This window comes from Parus major, chromosome 12 (genome assembly GCF_001522545.3).
Source record: "Parus major isolate Abel chromosome 12, Parus_major1.1, whole genome shotgun sequence".
NCBI lineage: Eukaryota > Metazoa > Chordata > Aves > Passeriformes > Paridae > Parus > Parus major.
The window spans coordinates 10,550,685-10,567,675 of NC_031781.1; the positions used below are offsets into that span (position 1 = coordinate 10,550,685).

The following is a 16,991-nucleotide window of genomic DNA, read 5'->3' on the forward strand; positions in this document are numbered from 1 at the left end:
GCCAGAGTAACAGGCCTGAACCATGATTTTACAAGGTCTCTCTTCTATAAAGCCTCACTTACCAGTAACAACTAAACATCATCACTATGTTTTCACAGAACTTCAGAGCAACAATCTCTTCTAAAAGTTGTTGGAGTGCTTGTGCAATCCCTCCTTCCATCTGCTTGCTAGAACAGAATCCTATGGTCAGCATGAGAGCTGAGAAGGGGGGTATTGGGAGAACTTTTAATGTGAAAATGTCTCTCACTCAAAACATACTTTACAAATTATTATATTTGCATTCTCCATTACATGATACTTTAGGATATCTGTGGATCCAGTGGATCCTATCATCCACAATTCTAACTGTGTGGGCATTAACATTCTTCCAATCACAAATCATTATTAGATTCTCTTTGTTTATGGGAAGAAATAACTGGGATATTTTAGCATATTAGGAACAGAGAAATTTTCCACAAGATGAAAGACTCTCTACAAATATCTACTGTGGGAGAGTTTTGGGAACAGGGAAAATGATATTACAGAACTTATCCCCCACCAGAATTTTCTCTGAGCAGAGTTTACCTTCATTACCTAAAAACTGGGATTCTCAGAAGTGCTTCTGATTAACCTCAGATCTCAACAAAGTCCCATTGACTTCAAGGAACCACAGCATCAGCAACTTCATTAGTACCAATCTTGTTAAGTGAACCATGCCAACATTTTTAATGGGTACTTCCTATTGTGTCTAATAAGGGTGCTGGGGGCTTTAATCAAAGTTAAATAACACAACACCTTCTTAACACAGACTTTTTATAGGCAGAAGAGGATGTGGTTCTCATGGGAACTGCCTGTGGAGGTTACACTTTTTCATACATGAAATGAGGGTAGTTCAAACAGAGGGAATGGCTCATCTGACAGCATCATTCTGCATCATTTCTGAAGCAATTCTAAGTTGATATCTTTGCAGTCTGATCCAATGAATAAAGAATGGAATAGCAGTGAAAAATGCTCAGCAGTGGAAAAGAGGAGACATATATTAGAAAATAGTATCTTTTCTGAGTTTGGTTTGTCAGTGTCACTTCAGGAACCCAGCAGATGAGCAGAATGAGGGCTGTGACTCAGCACAAGGAGAGAAGACAGAAGGACAGCAGCACTGCTCTCACCTCTGCAATGATCCCCACACAGCCAGCAATGACTGCAGCCTTTGCCTGAGCCCCACTCATCCCTCCGAGGCCAGAAGTGACAAACACCTTCCCGGACAGCTCCTCCGCCTTCAGGTACCGACGGCCCGCGTTCAGCACCGTGAGCTGCGCACAACAAACACTGCCGTCACCACGAGACATTTTCACTGCAGTCCTGAAAGATCTTCTGGCCCTTTAGCAAACAGACTTTGAAACTCTGGGGTCACCAGCACCATGAAGCACTCTAATCCTTTGAGAAGGAAATGTGTTAACAAAATGATGTTGTGAAGCCATCTGTCCTCATTATGCTTATTTCTCTCATCATGAAATAGAATAATCAGTGGTTCCCAACATGCTGCTCTTGCAGCATAGAGATTTAAGGGTGGCTGAAAAGGACAGCTTTGGAAAACAGCCAAGAAAATGTTTTTATATAGCACATTTGGTCAATTCATACTTCACATATTGTAGCTAAATATGAGCTCAGATTGAGACCTTGATTGCAAATCCCTTCAAGTCTGTGCTACGGATAAGACACATCTAAATGAAAAGACATTAATTTTTTATGGAGCAGGCAATGAGAATTTCTTTAGTAGCCACAAGTTCCTCTCACAGCAGTCCAACCCCCTCCCACAGACAGCCTCTCTATGGGAGAAAGCCTCCTCCAACAGGTGCTGGCAGGGAGCTTTCCCAGGTCCTTACCACAGTCCCATGGACTATTCCCTGAGGCCCAATGTAGCAGTAGCTCCCTGCAGTCATCTGACCATACCTGGGGACAGCAAGGAACACAGTGAGACCACACATTGCTCAGGCTGGAGCGGCACTTGCTCCTCTCCACTTGTTTCCAGTACAACAGAAAACCCTCTGGGCTTCTATTTGTCATTAAAAGTCTGATGTTATCAAATTCTCAACTTGGAGTTTTATCATTAGCAATGCACCAGCATATTTTTGGAAGAGTGTTTAGCTCATTAAATTGAGCTCAAAAATGCATGGATCAAAATCTGAGTGTAAAATGGTCTTGGCATTTAGCACAGTGGCAAAAGGATGCCCTTTCTAGACCTCACTGGAATCTCTGAGGGTTTCAGTGGCACTCGTGCCTCTCAGACACATGGCCACTCTGGAAGCTTTTAGCCCAGAATGATTGACCACATTTATACTAAATTCCCAGAGAAGTGAGATAGCTCTTTGGCTGTTTTAATTTATTCTCTCCTCAGTACACAAAAGGATGATAGTCTTGTGCTCATCAACAAGTAGAAGAGTATATAAAAATCATTTTAAAAGGAACACTTTCTACTTCAAAGTTTCTCTTAGCATGAAAGAATGTTTTATGACTTGTTTTTTCCATAGACTGCAAAACAATCACTGAAAATTAGAACTAGCAAATGCTTTAAGTGGTTTGTGATTAAGGCTTTAGGCTATTTTTCAGCCAAGCCTCACACATAATATTAGTTCCTAACAGACCTCAATTACATCCTTATATATGTGGCTGAACATAACTCAAACTCTGAAGTAATTCCATTTAAGTGTTCATTAATGCTTTGCAGCATCAGTGCTTCATGCAGCACAGTTGAAATCCATCTGCATTAGAAATTTTAACCAGTCATTGCTAGATGTCTGAATTTTATTTTAGTTAAGTATTTGATATATTTTAATAGTGAGCTATCTTCTTACATTGTTACACCCAAAGCAAACATCTTCTCATATTCATCTCTGGAGGAATAGTTGGGAATAACCTAAAAAACAACCAAAATAAAACCCACATAAGCAAATGAGAGATTTACACAGGTCTTTTAAACATCCTAAATTTCTTTAACTATTTCTGTAACTATTGCTTATGCAGAAAAACAGTAGAAACAGGAGAAGTAATCCAGGTGTTTTATTTCACGTATTCTAGTATTAGAAACAAAGATGTCCAGTCTCCCTGGCACTGTGACTGCCACACAAGTTTTAAGGAGAGCACTTCCCCAGCCACAAAACTAACCTGCAGGGGAATGGATACTGAATGGCTCAACAGACTGGCAGTGAACCAGTGTTTCCACTTGTCCACCTTGCCTTCCAAGAAAAGCAGTCCAGATGTCTGAGGCTCTGATTGATCATGAAGCATGTTTGTTTACTGAGGGCTTTTAAATCTTCCAGGCTGAGCCTAGCTGAACTGTTTGGGGCAAGGAAGTATCTCAGACTCAGTCAGAACAGAGGTTTTCTAATAAGGAGAAGGTTGTTTCCTCCATCACTGCAGATCAGCACACGTGAGGTGACAGCAGCTGTGCTGGAAAAAATGCTGCAGAATTTGAACCCCAGATTCTCCTGTGTGTTGCAGTAAATTCAGACAGTATAAATAATATTTTAACATATATTAATTTAGCTAACACTTGAAAATGAAACAGAATAGGAGGAAAAAGAAAACAAGATGCTAATACCTACCATGCCATTGGTGATGATTAAACGAGGAGCGCGCTGGTGGCTGGGGAAGAGCCCCAGGGGATGCCCACTGTACATCACCAGGGTTTGCTCTTCTGTCATCTCTGACAAATAGTGCATCACCAACCAGAACTGAAAAGCAAGGAAGAGAGGGACTTTGTCTGCTTCTTACTATTACTGGTTTTTGTGAAGGTGCTAATTTTGGAGATTGAAGGCAGCTGTAGAGATAACAGGGTGCATTCACATATGGAATAACAGAACTCTCAACACATCCTTGCTTTCAAAGTCCTTTAAGGGATATCACTCATCAGGAAGCACAAGTCTTCAACTAACAAAAGTATGAATAATTTCCAGAATAATTTTTCCAGTACAAACCCCAGATATCCTTCACTTTAAAAGCCATTCTAATTTTATCTTGAGATTAACCACTTCTATTTGGCACTTTTCTGGCAGTTCTTCCCAAGCCAAACAGCAAAATTTTCCCTATAGAAGTGATTAAATAGTCATGCTTATTTTCGATCCTAATCTGAAATTCAGCATCTTCTAATGCAATAAATGGTTTTTTACCAATATTTATAATATTTTTACCAATATTGTGGTTTTATTACCACAAAACAATGTGTGCTTTAAGATGAAATAGCTTTTCTTCTCAAGGGAAAAAAATCAGCTTTCATTGTGGACACAGAAAAAATCTTGATGCACCCTGGAGTACACAAATATACTTCAGCTTTGTCTGCATAATTCAGTATTTACTCTTGATTAATGCCAAAATGTACACTTTGACCATCTAAACTGACTTTAAATTTAACTTTAATCCATCATTGTCTATGATAAAGCCCATTAAGCTCCACAGGACTTCTTGTATGTGTCAACTAGGCCTGTGAGAAACTTCCCCCTGCAATACTGGAATTCAACAATTGTTGAAAGTGTTTCCCATGTGCATTTTACAGCACTTAGAATAAAGTGAATATATTTATTGATTTTTTATATATAAGAGAACAGAGATTATGCAAATACAATTTAAAACATTCTCAGATTTTAGAGAGGCTTTTATCCAGTTACCACTATTCTTAGAAGATAAAGTCTAATGTCCATAGTAAAGTGCAGCATGAACTGGCCAGCTAACATAAATATTAACAGCTAATCTGATTTACTTGGAAAAAGAATTGCACATTTTTCAATCAAAGCCTTTTTTTATTCCACTACTTGTGAAAAACATTGCAGAAGTACCAGAAACAAATAGAGGATACACTTTTTTGTTTCCTAGATGTAGACTCTAAAATTATCTGTGCTAAATACAGAGGCACATATGTAGGCATCAGAGAAAGACAAAGAACTGGCCTTTTATCACCCTACACAGCTTGATGTGTTTATGGTATCATGTTTAGTATTTCTGTCGGGCTATCTGTGCTCTCCTTACTAAATAAAACTCTCTCCATCTACACAGTTCATAACTGAGCATTCCCCTATCCAAACAGGATACAAAACAAGGTTGTTTTGGAGTATTTTAAGGCAGCAACTGCCAAGAATTATCCCAAACTACCTAAGCAGAATGTGGGAGGGTGAATCAGGCTCTGTGAAGCAAATTGCAAACCCAACAATGTCCTACCTGTGCCCAGTTGCTGAAGACCTGCCCATTTCCTCCATAAGTGACGAGCTCCTGAGGAAACTAAAAAAGGCAATTCAACATTAAGCTTTTCTCAAAACTTTTACTGTACCTCTGAGCTATTTTTGCCATCTCAGTAATAATTTTTTCTAGCGTTTACTGCATCAAAATTCTTGAAATCAGAAAGTAACATGGTAAAAGTGGTAAGATAAGAACAAAAAATTATTTTTCAAAATTAAGTATCTGTTACTGTAACATTGTCACTAGGATAAGCTTCCAAAAACACCATCAGCATCAGCACAAATTTTTCAACATAAACTGTAGAAAAAATGTACCAAGAGCTGAGCTCTGTCTCAGGCAGTGACCAAGCTCCTGTATATAGTACCTGTATATCTAAATTTTTCAGTATTTATGTAAGAACACATGCAGGAAGAATTTTGCCAATTTGCTGCTGCTTATGAATCCAGATTCTTTTTACTGCACCTTACCTGAGCCACAGAGGGATCCAGATTATTCATGATCATCAGCATGATGGCAGCAGCTGATTTGGTCTTGCAAGGGTATTCTCCTATGGGGTACGCTCTGAAAGGGTAGGCACAAAAATTTAGAAGTGTTGCAGCTCACAAAGGCAACCAGAACAACACACCCCACTGGAATATCTCTGCATGCCAAGGATACTCAAACTTGTCTGAATTACAGGCTTTTACTCAGGGGAGAAGAGTAAAGAGAAAAAAGCACAGATCTGAAGTTATATATGTACCTTAACAGGCAAATCAGGTTTTAACTATTATCAGAACAAAGCAAAACCAAGGAATTGCATTCAGCTTATCACTTGCTGAATTATTTGATCACAATTGATAAATATGATGGCCAAGAATGTTCATTGCTTTTTAACTGAAGCTTTTTTTTCCAGGGGTGGTGGAAGTGGCCTCTGCAGCAGTTTCCAGGCCAAGCAGCCAAGTCCTGCAAAGCCAAGGAAAGCAGCATCCCTTGAAGCTGCCCTCAGGCTCATCCATCCTTCTTACTTTAGATTCTATCTCAGAAAAAAATTCTGCTTGGGTTCAGACTCCAAGAAACTCTCAAAAACTGAACTAGTTCTGGGAAATATGTGCCTTTTTGTGTGGGTGAGGATGAACTTTATCCACTAAGCTGAGAGGTGAGGTATGAGAAACCCTGGCAAAGTTATCCCAGCTCAGGTTGCCTGGCACTCAAGTCCTTAATGCCACCGGCTGTGATCATTGTTATCTTCTCCTCCACCATCTGTCTCTGTATCAAATTGTTCTAAAACTTCTACTTGGGATTTATAATGTAGCTGTTTAGGTCAGAGATGGTTCCTTCACTGTGTCTGCACAGGTTTTAGTACAATTGTGCTGGGTCCTCCAAGGTATGACACCTAAAGGGAGTAGTACCACTGACCAAGAGCTTTACTCCTTCCCTTTCTGTAAGCAACATCACCATTACTAATGCTGAAAATTCTTAAAGAGGGATGGGATCTCTTGGTATGGTTTCTAAATTATCATCTCTTTATTGGACCACAGATCTTCAGTGGCTGGACACTTGCTCTGTGCAGGAAAATTTACACTGAAAAGGTCTGGCTAAAGAGTGCCAACAACAAAAAAACATAAATTGGACATCCACTGTCCAGATCATGAGCCAAGATCTGGAATGTATATTCCACAGATTCAGCAAATGGGCTCCTCCCATGATCCCATGCACTTTATCTTGGCTTTTTACATCAGGATACTAAAACAAATGCCTTGTAGTCATTGCCAAACTAGGAGGGAAAGCCTTTGAGTTTTTCCACAATGCTATTTTTATTAGGGATTTCTGCTGTTCTAAACTTGATAAAAGAGCGTTTCTGTGGAATGATACCAATTCATAATGAGGAGATATTTACACATAATATTGCTCTGAACATAAGAAACCAAACATCCAGGATCAGGTGAGCGCTCTGGCATAGGAACATGACTTCAATGGAGCAACGGCCCCTGGGACACAAAAAACAAAAATCAAATACTCTCAGACTACAGAGATCAAAAGGAATTTTCTCATTATGAGACTGCAATAATCGATTAGAAAACGATCAGTGAAATGGTCACAAAATAAAAATTACTTGAAGCTATCAAAGAATCACTGATGCCAGTGATGGAAACAAGCTGCTGGACTGACTCATCCAAGCCTACTTGGAAGGTATCATCATCTGTAGTTTAGTACCAGGTCCTCTGAAGTCCAGCTCTGCAAAATCTTTCAGATGGTCTTCCACTTGTCCACTCCTTAGCTGCATTCTGCAAGATCTGTCCCCAGGCTAATATGAACAGCATAGAAACATGGTTGCCTGTGGAAATCAGAGCGCTTCCTACTGCTTTATTCAGATTTCTGTATGGATATTAACCAGGCCCCTGCTGTTGCAAAAAGGAATCAGTCAGTCTAAAAAAAGCATCTAGCCCCTGGCAGCCCTCCCTAAATCTGTTCTGCTTCACAAGCATTAGCTCCAGCAGCCCTAGAATGAAGTGATGGTCCAAGACCAACAGGCACAGCTCGTTACACACCAGGGTCACATAAAGGCTCCAATGGAAAAAAATGGAAAAACTGCCTTACTTTTGAAGCCCAGAAAGATTCCTCTGCTGTGAGAGCACAGATTACCCAGCCAGCCACTCACCTGGTCTTACTTCTTGGTTCAGTTGGGACTTGACTTGCAACAGCTCAGAACTATTGCAAGTTTTCTGCCAAGTTGTCATTGGAGGTCTCTGAGTAATGGCTGGCCCCTGGAAACTGAGCCCTGCCATGGGGCAGAGCATTTGGGATCCCTGTGTGTGGCAAAGCTGGCATTGTCACACACTCAGCCTGGCTCAGTCCTTTCCCCTGTGTTACTGAGCTTCCCAGCAGAGATACTGCCCATACCCTCCACAGCCTGTCCAGAAGGGAACACACTGATTCCCTCCCAGTCCCATGGAACTTCCCAAAACATGCAGAAGTGCTCCCTAGAAAGGAAATCACTGCGATACACAGAACATCCAAATTAGCAGATGCTGAGCTTCATTAATATGACAGCTTCTGCAAGAGGTAAATTAGGAGGCAGCAATGCCACTCTTTAAAGGTCAGTTCCACAGGTGAAAGCTGCCAAGCAAATGCCAGCTGAATACAATGTGAACCGTCCAGTCCTCACCTCATCTCAATATCTGGGCAGAATCTGTACATATAGATGTGGCCATACAGCCTGAGTTCTTCAGCAAATTCCAGCACCAGCTTCTTTTGGATTTCAGGTGGGAAATAGCGCAAGGCATTGCGCAGAGCCAGCTGCCAAAAAACACACACACAAAAATAAACAAGAGAGAAAAACACGAGCTACAAGAGAAATGGAGGTAAGTGGGTGCCCCTGAACTTTAACCAGACTCAGCTGAAAGCCTGTCTAAGCTGTTGCAAGGACAGTGCAATGCAAAAGGCCAAACTCACACCAGGGAAGATTCATCCCTGCTTCCCTGTTGAAATGTTTCTATCTACTTTATCTTTCCTTGTAGGTTCAGTTGGGGTAAACATGTAACCATCCCCTTCCCACCTGCCTCCCCAATTCTGCATGGAGAGACCTTGGAGATTTGGCAAGTAGTGCTCAATCTTATCAATATCAGACATGGACAAATTCTCTTTAGCAGTGCTGGGGAGGCACTGAAGTACCAAGGAAACATTGTTCAGAAATCCTTAAAACTAAGTCCCAAAACTCCAAGACACTGAAGATCCTCCTGTACTTTCCGTTCAAAAAAGGGAACTTAGCCCAAAGTTATGTGACATACCCCCAGATGAAGATGTTTGTGGGCTAGGTTTTATTGCAGATTCACTACATTTAGCATCCTAATGTATTGCAGAGGGTGTTGGGTTACATTATTTTATTGATGTTACATGTATCTCTTCCAAATTAGCTGAAGTGATTACTAGGCACTCAGCTAAATTCTGCAGATGATACTACGTGGCTTTCACTCCCTATTGCCTTCAAAGACATTAGCCATGGTTTGCAAAGTACAATATGTCCTTTTGGATGAAAGAATCCATAAATAAATCACTATCTTTAGTAACAGCCTGTTAAGGCATGTCTCTGTATTCTGTGTTTCATTTGATTAAAACCATAATGAGAACAAAGATTTTGTCATCTTTAAATAGCCAGTTTCATGCAAAGATCTTGTAAGTTCCCTGACAAATGGCAACACCATCCAAAGGACTTTTAGATGAAAAGATTCATATATCATATGGAATTTCATATCTTCCTTTGGCTGATTTTTAATGGCAGAGGAAGGGATAGAAAGGGATCAAGTTTACTTCTGAATCAGATTTTGAGGGGGCTGAGTAGAGAGTTTGTGACACCTGCCATTGGCAGTTCGGTTGTGGAATCATGTGCCTCCTGGGGGGGATGAAGGGTGGGCTGTAGTGCAGACATCCAGAGCAAAGGCATCTAGAAACATCCAGTGTAATTATCATCCCCAGCCACCCTGGTAAGCAGTGCTGAGAAGCTCCACAAAACCCTCAGCTCAGCAACAAAACTCCTCATTCCACCTGTCCATGTTCTGGCTCTGATGGCCGGAGCTCTCCAGCAGCTTCATCTGAGCACACTGGCTCACATCCCCTAGAGCTCACTAAAGGAACAATAACCCTAAAATGCCTCAAACTGAGAGAGGTTTGTCTTGGCACACTTGCTCCTGAGCAGGCATACAGCTTCAAGATCAGTGAGTCTGTGCTGATTTACACCACCTGAGGATCAGAACAGCACAAGCCTACAAATCAGAATTGCCATTCCACACAAAGGATGACAAGGGGGAAAGCTTATTTACCAGATGAGAAAATGCAAATTCCATCTTCTAATACCATTTCACTCTTCTCCAGTTAAACAAGCAGTCATTTTCCAAGGGCACCTTATTAATAAACACAAAAGTGCCACCTATATCCACACAATGACAGAATACACAGGGATTTCCAAAGTCATTCTCAGAGGTAAGCAGATAGATATGAGAAATTTCTAAAGCAAAAATAAAATCACCTGCACCCCTAAAACCAACAAGATCAAGAGGCAAACACTGGTTTATTGGCTGTCTTTGAGAACTACAGAGAACTATAAGGCTTCCTTTGTGGCAAGTATCACTCACAGTCTTTCATCAATATATTTGTATTAAAATGAAACTGATAGGCAAATATTTTTCCTCACCATTTAATTCAAGCAAGAAAAATCTGTTTTGACTTTCAAGTAAATTCAGTTAGACTGAGCCTCTATCCTATTAATGCTGCACATTATCAGAAGCCTGAATTTTGATGATGCAAACATTAATGAAACATGAACTCAAATGTTACATGAAATGTGGGAAAGGCACCTTACACAGACAGCAGAGATTTTATAAAACAGGATTAAGACCATGGCTTGTTTAGCTGAATGGAATAAAGGTGATATTTGATTGCTGTCTCACTGCAGGATAAATGTCAAAGCAGGAAGAAGCTTCAGGGAAATGCTGAAAAAGGAATAAATAGCTGTGAATTACCTGTAAAAATGTAGTCTTGAAAGTAGAAGGATTTAAATGTAAGAGATGGTGACACAATCTCTCAAGAAAAGAGCCAGGGTGCTCAAAATTACTTAGATGAAGCCTCGTTGCTTTTTGAAAGGGCAATGGCCATGTGCATTGGGAAAAAATTTACATATTCATTATTAAGTCATAAACTGAATAACCTGAGAAAGACACTCAAGGAGCAAATTCAAATAGGCAGATTATTATGCTTTTGTGAGAAGACAGTATATTTCATTAAAGCACCATAAAAAACATTATCCTAGCCTTTTAGGATTGATTTACCTGTGACACATTGTATTCTGATTTTTTTTTTTGTATTTGATATATACTATTTCTCTCTTTTCATGACTTCCATTTACAAAAGCTTAAGTTGCACCTTCTCAGTACCTTTGAAAAAACTGTTCCAGAATTCACTGCTGTCTTAAAGATATTATTTGTGGTTATAAACATGAGTTTCATAGGCTGTTTTAAAAAATTATCTACTCTGAATTTGCTGAGTTACTGATTTAATCCAGCTCTACATAATGTAAGCAAATGAAAAGTCTTCCTCTTAAATCTGCCAGCTGGACCTAACATTTGGTTCTTGTGCTTAAGCTCTAATCACAATTGGGGTGTCTTTTTTTTTTTATATTCCCTAGAATTTTTATATTGTAACGGGAATCTTTCTATTTAATCAAGATTTAGACCTCTCAAGGTTAAAAATAAATCAAGAAAGCCCATGAAATCAAATCAATCAGCTGTAAATTACTTTGCCTGGGGATTCTCTTGAGAAATCAAGTAAACCAGCCTCTTTGTTAATTGGTGTTTGTTAAGAGCCAGAAGGAAACCTCTTCAGAAGGAAAGTCATTCATTTCCATTTTCTGAAATGGATCATCAGGACTTCCAATTTAAAACCCTTGAAACACCCAAGCAGTAAGGGTTGCAGTCTCCCTGTTTTCTGAGGGAAAGGGAAGCACAAAGAGAGGAGGTGACTGGTTTAACTCTGCAATTTCATTCTTAGCTCTGCCCCTTCTCCAGTGGAGGTGGTGCTTCCTTCCCACTTGTCATCTTCTGCCTGAGGACATCCAGACCCAGGATCTTTGGTGACACTATTCTCTGAGCAGAAAACAAGACTGTTTCATTTATTACTCTGCCTGATATGTCCCAGTTTCAATCAGCTCAGATGGAAAGTAAACATGGAGATTTCTTACTGGCCATTGCAGTAAATGGGTTATGAGCTGTGAAAGTTTAACCAAGTTCTTTATCATCCAGATGTCCCAAAACAGGAGCTAATATGTCAGCCTTCCCAAGGTACATATAAACTTGTTAAAGTAACCGGATTTCTGGGTGTGCAAAGAAATCATAAAGGTCAAATATTCCATTTCTTTACCAGAAGGCTGAAGAACAGCTACAGGTGCTGAATGAGTTTTCAGGCTCTGGTTTTCAGCTCTTCATCCTAAGATGTCCCCAGACAGGAGGTCCCAGCTGCTCCCTAAGGAACAGCGAGCCCAGCAGAGCCAGCCTTGGCAGGCACCTCACCTGGCAGACCCCAGCCTTGTGCTACCTGAGCAGGGCAGCCCAGGGATGGCAGCCAGGCTCCACCAGGAGTCCTGCTCAGCAGGCAAGACCAGGCTGACCTGCAGCTCCAGGACCAAGCTGGAAGTGCAAGTCAGGACCAGGTCTGGTGATGGTTCCCATGGAGAGATGGAGCGCAGGAATGCTCAGGGAGCTTCAGAGTGGAATGTCAGCCCACAAGAGCAGACCCAGGAGGTCCATGGCTGAGTACAGGGACACCCTGAACAGGACCAAAGGCATCACCAGCACAGCTGAGATGGAAACCCCAGGCCTGAATGGAGCCCCTAAGCCTGCAGGCAGAGGGTGTGGGAGGAGACCTCAGGAGAGGCTCATCAGTGCCCATTACTGACCTCAGTGCCCCTCCAGAAACACAGGACACTGCAGTCAGGGGAGAGGACCCTGCTGGGTAGCAGCAGGACTGTGACATGACTTGGCTCTGAGATCCATAAGGGAATTGCTGTCTGGATAAAGCAATACCATTTTTTCCTGATCCTGAGCAAGACAGAGAAGTGCCCATCCTTTCCAAGCTGCTCCAGCTTTATTGGAATGTCAGTGAGTACAGAGCGTGCAACACCCTTGTTCTGCAAAGCTCACACCACACCTAGATCTTAAGAGTAGTGTCTTTGAGGCATATTTACACTAAGATACAGATGCTGAGAAACAGAAAGCTGGGGTTTCCTGAGCTGTGGAGGGAGGGAAACAGAGAGGATGTGGCTGTTTCAGGCCTCAGGCAAAGAATGCTAAAGGAAGAGAATTCAGGAAACATATAATCAGAATCAGTTCTGAGATATGGCTCAATTTATCCAAGGAGATTAAAGTTGGTATGATAGGAAGAGTTAGATACTTCTTCAGCAAGTCCCAAAACACACAGTTCTTTATAAATCTCACTTACAGGATTTCTATTATAACCACAAAAGGACGCTCAAAAAAATAAAACATTGGCAGTGGTCAGGTTTATTATTGTAACAAGAACTAAAACTGGAATGAAGGCAATATAAAAAGAGGGACAAATCCAGAGCAAATCAGGAGAGCATTATTAACTTCATTTCTGTCAAAGCTTCCTCTGAATATTTCAATTAGAAAGTGAACATGAAGCCATACATAAAGACAAGTCTCATGATATGCTCAGCATTACACACTGTCAACATCTGGAAGCCTGTCTCAAGCCTTAAAAAAACCTTATAGACAGACAATTTTCATCTACATGCTTTTCTAAGATGGGGCACTTCTTAAAAAAAGAGATTTGACCTTTCAGATATGAAACAAATGCTAGCTGAGCCTCTAATTCTCTTAAGAGTTTAAGGTGGAGGACTGACCATAAAGTAAATCATAAAGGAAGCCTTAAAATCTCTAATAGTTTAATGAAATATACTCAGCTAGCATGACTTCTTATCACATGCAGCAGGTAAAATGGAGAGATGAGAGATGGATGTTACATAGTCAGCTGGGGGAGGAAAATCAATCTGCTGCTGCAAACCTTAAAGGAGGCAGGAAACTATTCCAGTTTCTTTATAGGGAGTGAAGACCTTGTCATTACCTTCCCCTCCACAGGTTAGAGAGCAAAGGTTTGGCATCCTCTCAAGAGACACCATCTCCTCTCCTGAAACACGGACTCCTTCCTGCTATAACAGACTTCTGGGGAAAAGTGACTTAGGAACAGTAAAGAACAAAACAGAGATGATTGGCAAGGTTCTGACATGCAGTGAAACTCACTCCCCACTCCTTTATCTTCACAGCCATCACCTCAGCCCTTCTGCACACTTAGTAACCACATTTCCATGGGTCTGAGCTGTCCCAGGCACAGACAGGATGCCTCAGCCATGAATGCTCCTGACATTGAAGTAAATTCTCTTTGGATATCTCACAGCTGTTCCTCTTTCTACCCTTTGACTAGACTCTCCTCTGTTTGTAGAAGTGACTTTAAAAGAATTTGACTGCTGATGCCAGGGGAACTCCCACGAAGGCAAGGAAGTTGTGTGCAAGTTGTTATTGGGGAAGGAACTTCTGTGTTCTGACCAGAATTTCTCAGTATAAGTGATGTTACATGTGATGAAGCACAGACTTCCAAACTAAGAAACCCACCTTATCCTCTCCCACACAAATTCCTAGGGATCTCCACCCATTGGCCATTATTTTCTTCTGCTGCTGATTTTTTTTAGTCTTGAACATGAAGTGATGCAACTATTACTTTGGTGTGTACGAAGACTATTTAAACAAAAAGAGACAGGAAAATAATTATGCAACTAAAGACAAATAATTAACTCCCTACAAACTCACTAAATTGCATGCCCATACTACTGGCTAAAATAAGTAATCTTTGGATTTTTTAGGCAAATATACGGATGTGTAGCTGCTACCATGATGCTGATCCATGACCTTTGATGTTTATTTTATTGGAGGGGTTAGCTTTCACTCCCATACATATGCAATGGTTTTGCAACAGCATTCTGAATTTCACCTCTGAGAAACAATGCTGGATTGATGGCATTGAAGTCTAATGCTTCTTGTTTAGCCATTCAAAGTCATGGAAGGTGTTGTGCAGAAAATCTTCCTCAACCCAATTATTCTGGAGGAAGAAAGGAAGCAAAGAGAAGAGCTCCCAGTCCTTTGTCCCATTACAGAGTGAATTATAACACCAAGGAAATGCATTTGTTACAAAGTTAGCTTCCCATTCAGAAAAGCATTTGAGGCAATCAGGTTTGCTGCCCCAGGCTGCCTTTATCTGCAAAGAAATGAGTCCCTGTGAAACCCCATGTTACCTTTTTCTCCTGAGCAGTGAGATTGGGTGTTCTCACAGGTGCATGGGGTATTCCTTTTCTCCGACCTTTGTTTTCAGGCAGAGGGTTTAGAGGAAGGCCACGACAGATTTCCTTCAGGCTGGTCATAGCTGCTGAGGAAATAGGAGGAGGAAAGGCAAGGCAAACAGGAGAGGAAGGGTTCAGGAAAGCAAGATGCTGCACGATTCAAATGCACCTCCACTCCAGGGTGATCTCCAAGAGGACAGATTGTCCTCTGGCTTTTGCAAGCAGGGCTGTCAGGCAGAGAGGGCAGGTGGTACAGGTGACACACCTCCCTGCTCTGTGCCATGCCATTGGCTCTTCCCTCCTCCCCCAAAATGAATGATTCACAGTTTGGGTGATTGTTCTTTGGGTACTTTGTCAACTGGTTCTGTGTCACTAGAGAAAATTCAGTCACCTTCCAAATAACCTGATCCCCCCCACAGTGTCCAAGTGGGAGTCTTGGTCTGGAGCAGGAATATTGACTGAGACATCAAGAATTGTATATTTGTGTTATTATAGTTTAGGAACTAATGAAAGTTAGGGATTATGGGTAATTCCTCGGATCTCATCAATTCGTCTTCTAGACAACAGCAGTGGTCATCAGAACAGCAGAATTTCCCCCTTAGGTGTTAGCTCCTCTCAGCTCACAGGCATGAATGGATTTTCATAGCATTGAACTGGAAATGTACTCATTAGCACTGGAAGTGGATTTCTCAAGACAGGCAATAATTGGGAGGAATAATAAAGGCTTTCAGTCCTATGTCACTTTTATACCCTACAGTCAACAACAACTAGAAAGTCTTGTATTGCCATCCAGTTATCACAGGTAAATGAATGTACTTAACTCTGATTTCCCACTTAACAGTGCAATGTGAACTTTGCTCTCCATTCTGGCTTGTTGTTTAAATTATACAGAAGCTTCTTGTCCTTTATTACATGCATTGAACTACATGTGCCACCTTTTAAGCCTGGTGAAATTAACTGGGCAAAGCATTTTGGTTAGAAATGAGCCTAAACCCTACAAATGAAAAAATACAGTATTTCCTCACAAAGGCAGCAATCAACAAGCAGTGACAACAAAGTACAATTATTAAATGACAGCATCTCATTAATGTCAGGTCTGCTTTAGCTCCAGGACATCCTTCACATCCCCAGCTCCCAGTGAAGATGCTCAAGTTGAAAGAACTCAGGGCATCCCAGGGGAGCTGAGCACACAGCAGACTCAGACCCTCTGAAGGATAATGTCATTTACAGCAGGAGAATTTTGTTTTGTTATTATACAGTATTTTAGCTGCTTTCAAACAAAAGGCAAAGACAAAAAGGAGATAGAAAAGCCTTTACATTTTAAAGTTTTCTATTGAGTTTTCATATTAAAAATATAAAATTAAAAAAAAAAAACTAGAAAAGGGTAAAGTGTAGTGGTTTAGGTTTGCTGATTTGCTGATTTGAGTTTCCCGGCCAACACACCAAATCAATTAATTATCAATTAATGCAAAACCAGCACATAAAGTCAGAAGATTCTACCCCAAAATCTAACCAGATAACCCTGCCTTATATAAACATATCCACCTCAAAGGGAAATAAATCTTTCCTTACTCTTCTTTGTATGACCTACATTCTTCAAATCCCTTTACAGTATGATCCTGCACACACAGGGGCACAAGAACAGCCTCGTCTTTATCTGCACGCCCGTCAGACCTGCTTCCCTCATGACATCGACAGAAGTTAATGGCGTTAGATTGGTGAGAAACCCGAAGAAAGGGAGAATGAAAATGTGGGGCTCTCACACCCTGAGTTAGGATGTTTTCTAGGGCTGGACAATTTCACCCCGCGATTGCCACACGCTGGAGTGTCTCCGTGTCCTGGGTTTGTGCCAGAGCTCCCGAACTGGGTTCAGGGGCTCTGCCAGCGCGGACACCGCAGTCCCGGACAC

General features: G+C 41.1%; 1 protein-coding gene across 1 annotated transcript in view; it reads right to left on the reverse strand.

The window, feature by feature from the left end:
* The window catches only part of UROC1 (urocanate hydratase 1), a 36,521-nt gene extending 21,185 nt beyond the window's left edge, over positions 1-15,336 (reverse strand). Inside the window, exons 1-8 of the mRNA XM_015641355.2 lie at positions 15,038-15,336; positions 8,351-8,481; positions 5,673-5,766; positions 5,188-5,247; positions 3,582-3,710; positions 2,832-2,893; positions 1,863-1,929; positions 1,146-1,289 (exon numbers count right to left, since the gene is read on the reverse strand). Coding sequence (XP_015496841.1) covers positions 1,146-1,289; positions 1,863-1,929; positions 2,832-2,893; positions 3,582-3,710; positions 5,188-5,247; positions 5,673-5,766; positions 8,351-8,481; positions 15,038-15,163 — 813 coding nt within the window. The 5' untranslated portion in view covers positions 15,164-15,336. The remainder of the gene's footprint in view (positions 1-1,145; positions 1,290-1,862; positions 1,930-2,831; positions 2,894-3,581; positions 3,711-5,187; positions 5,248-5,672; positions 5,767-8,350; positions 8,482-15,037) is intronic.
* Positions 15,337-16,991: the final 1,655 nt, after the last annotated feature.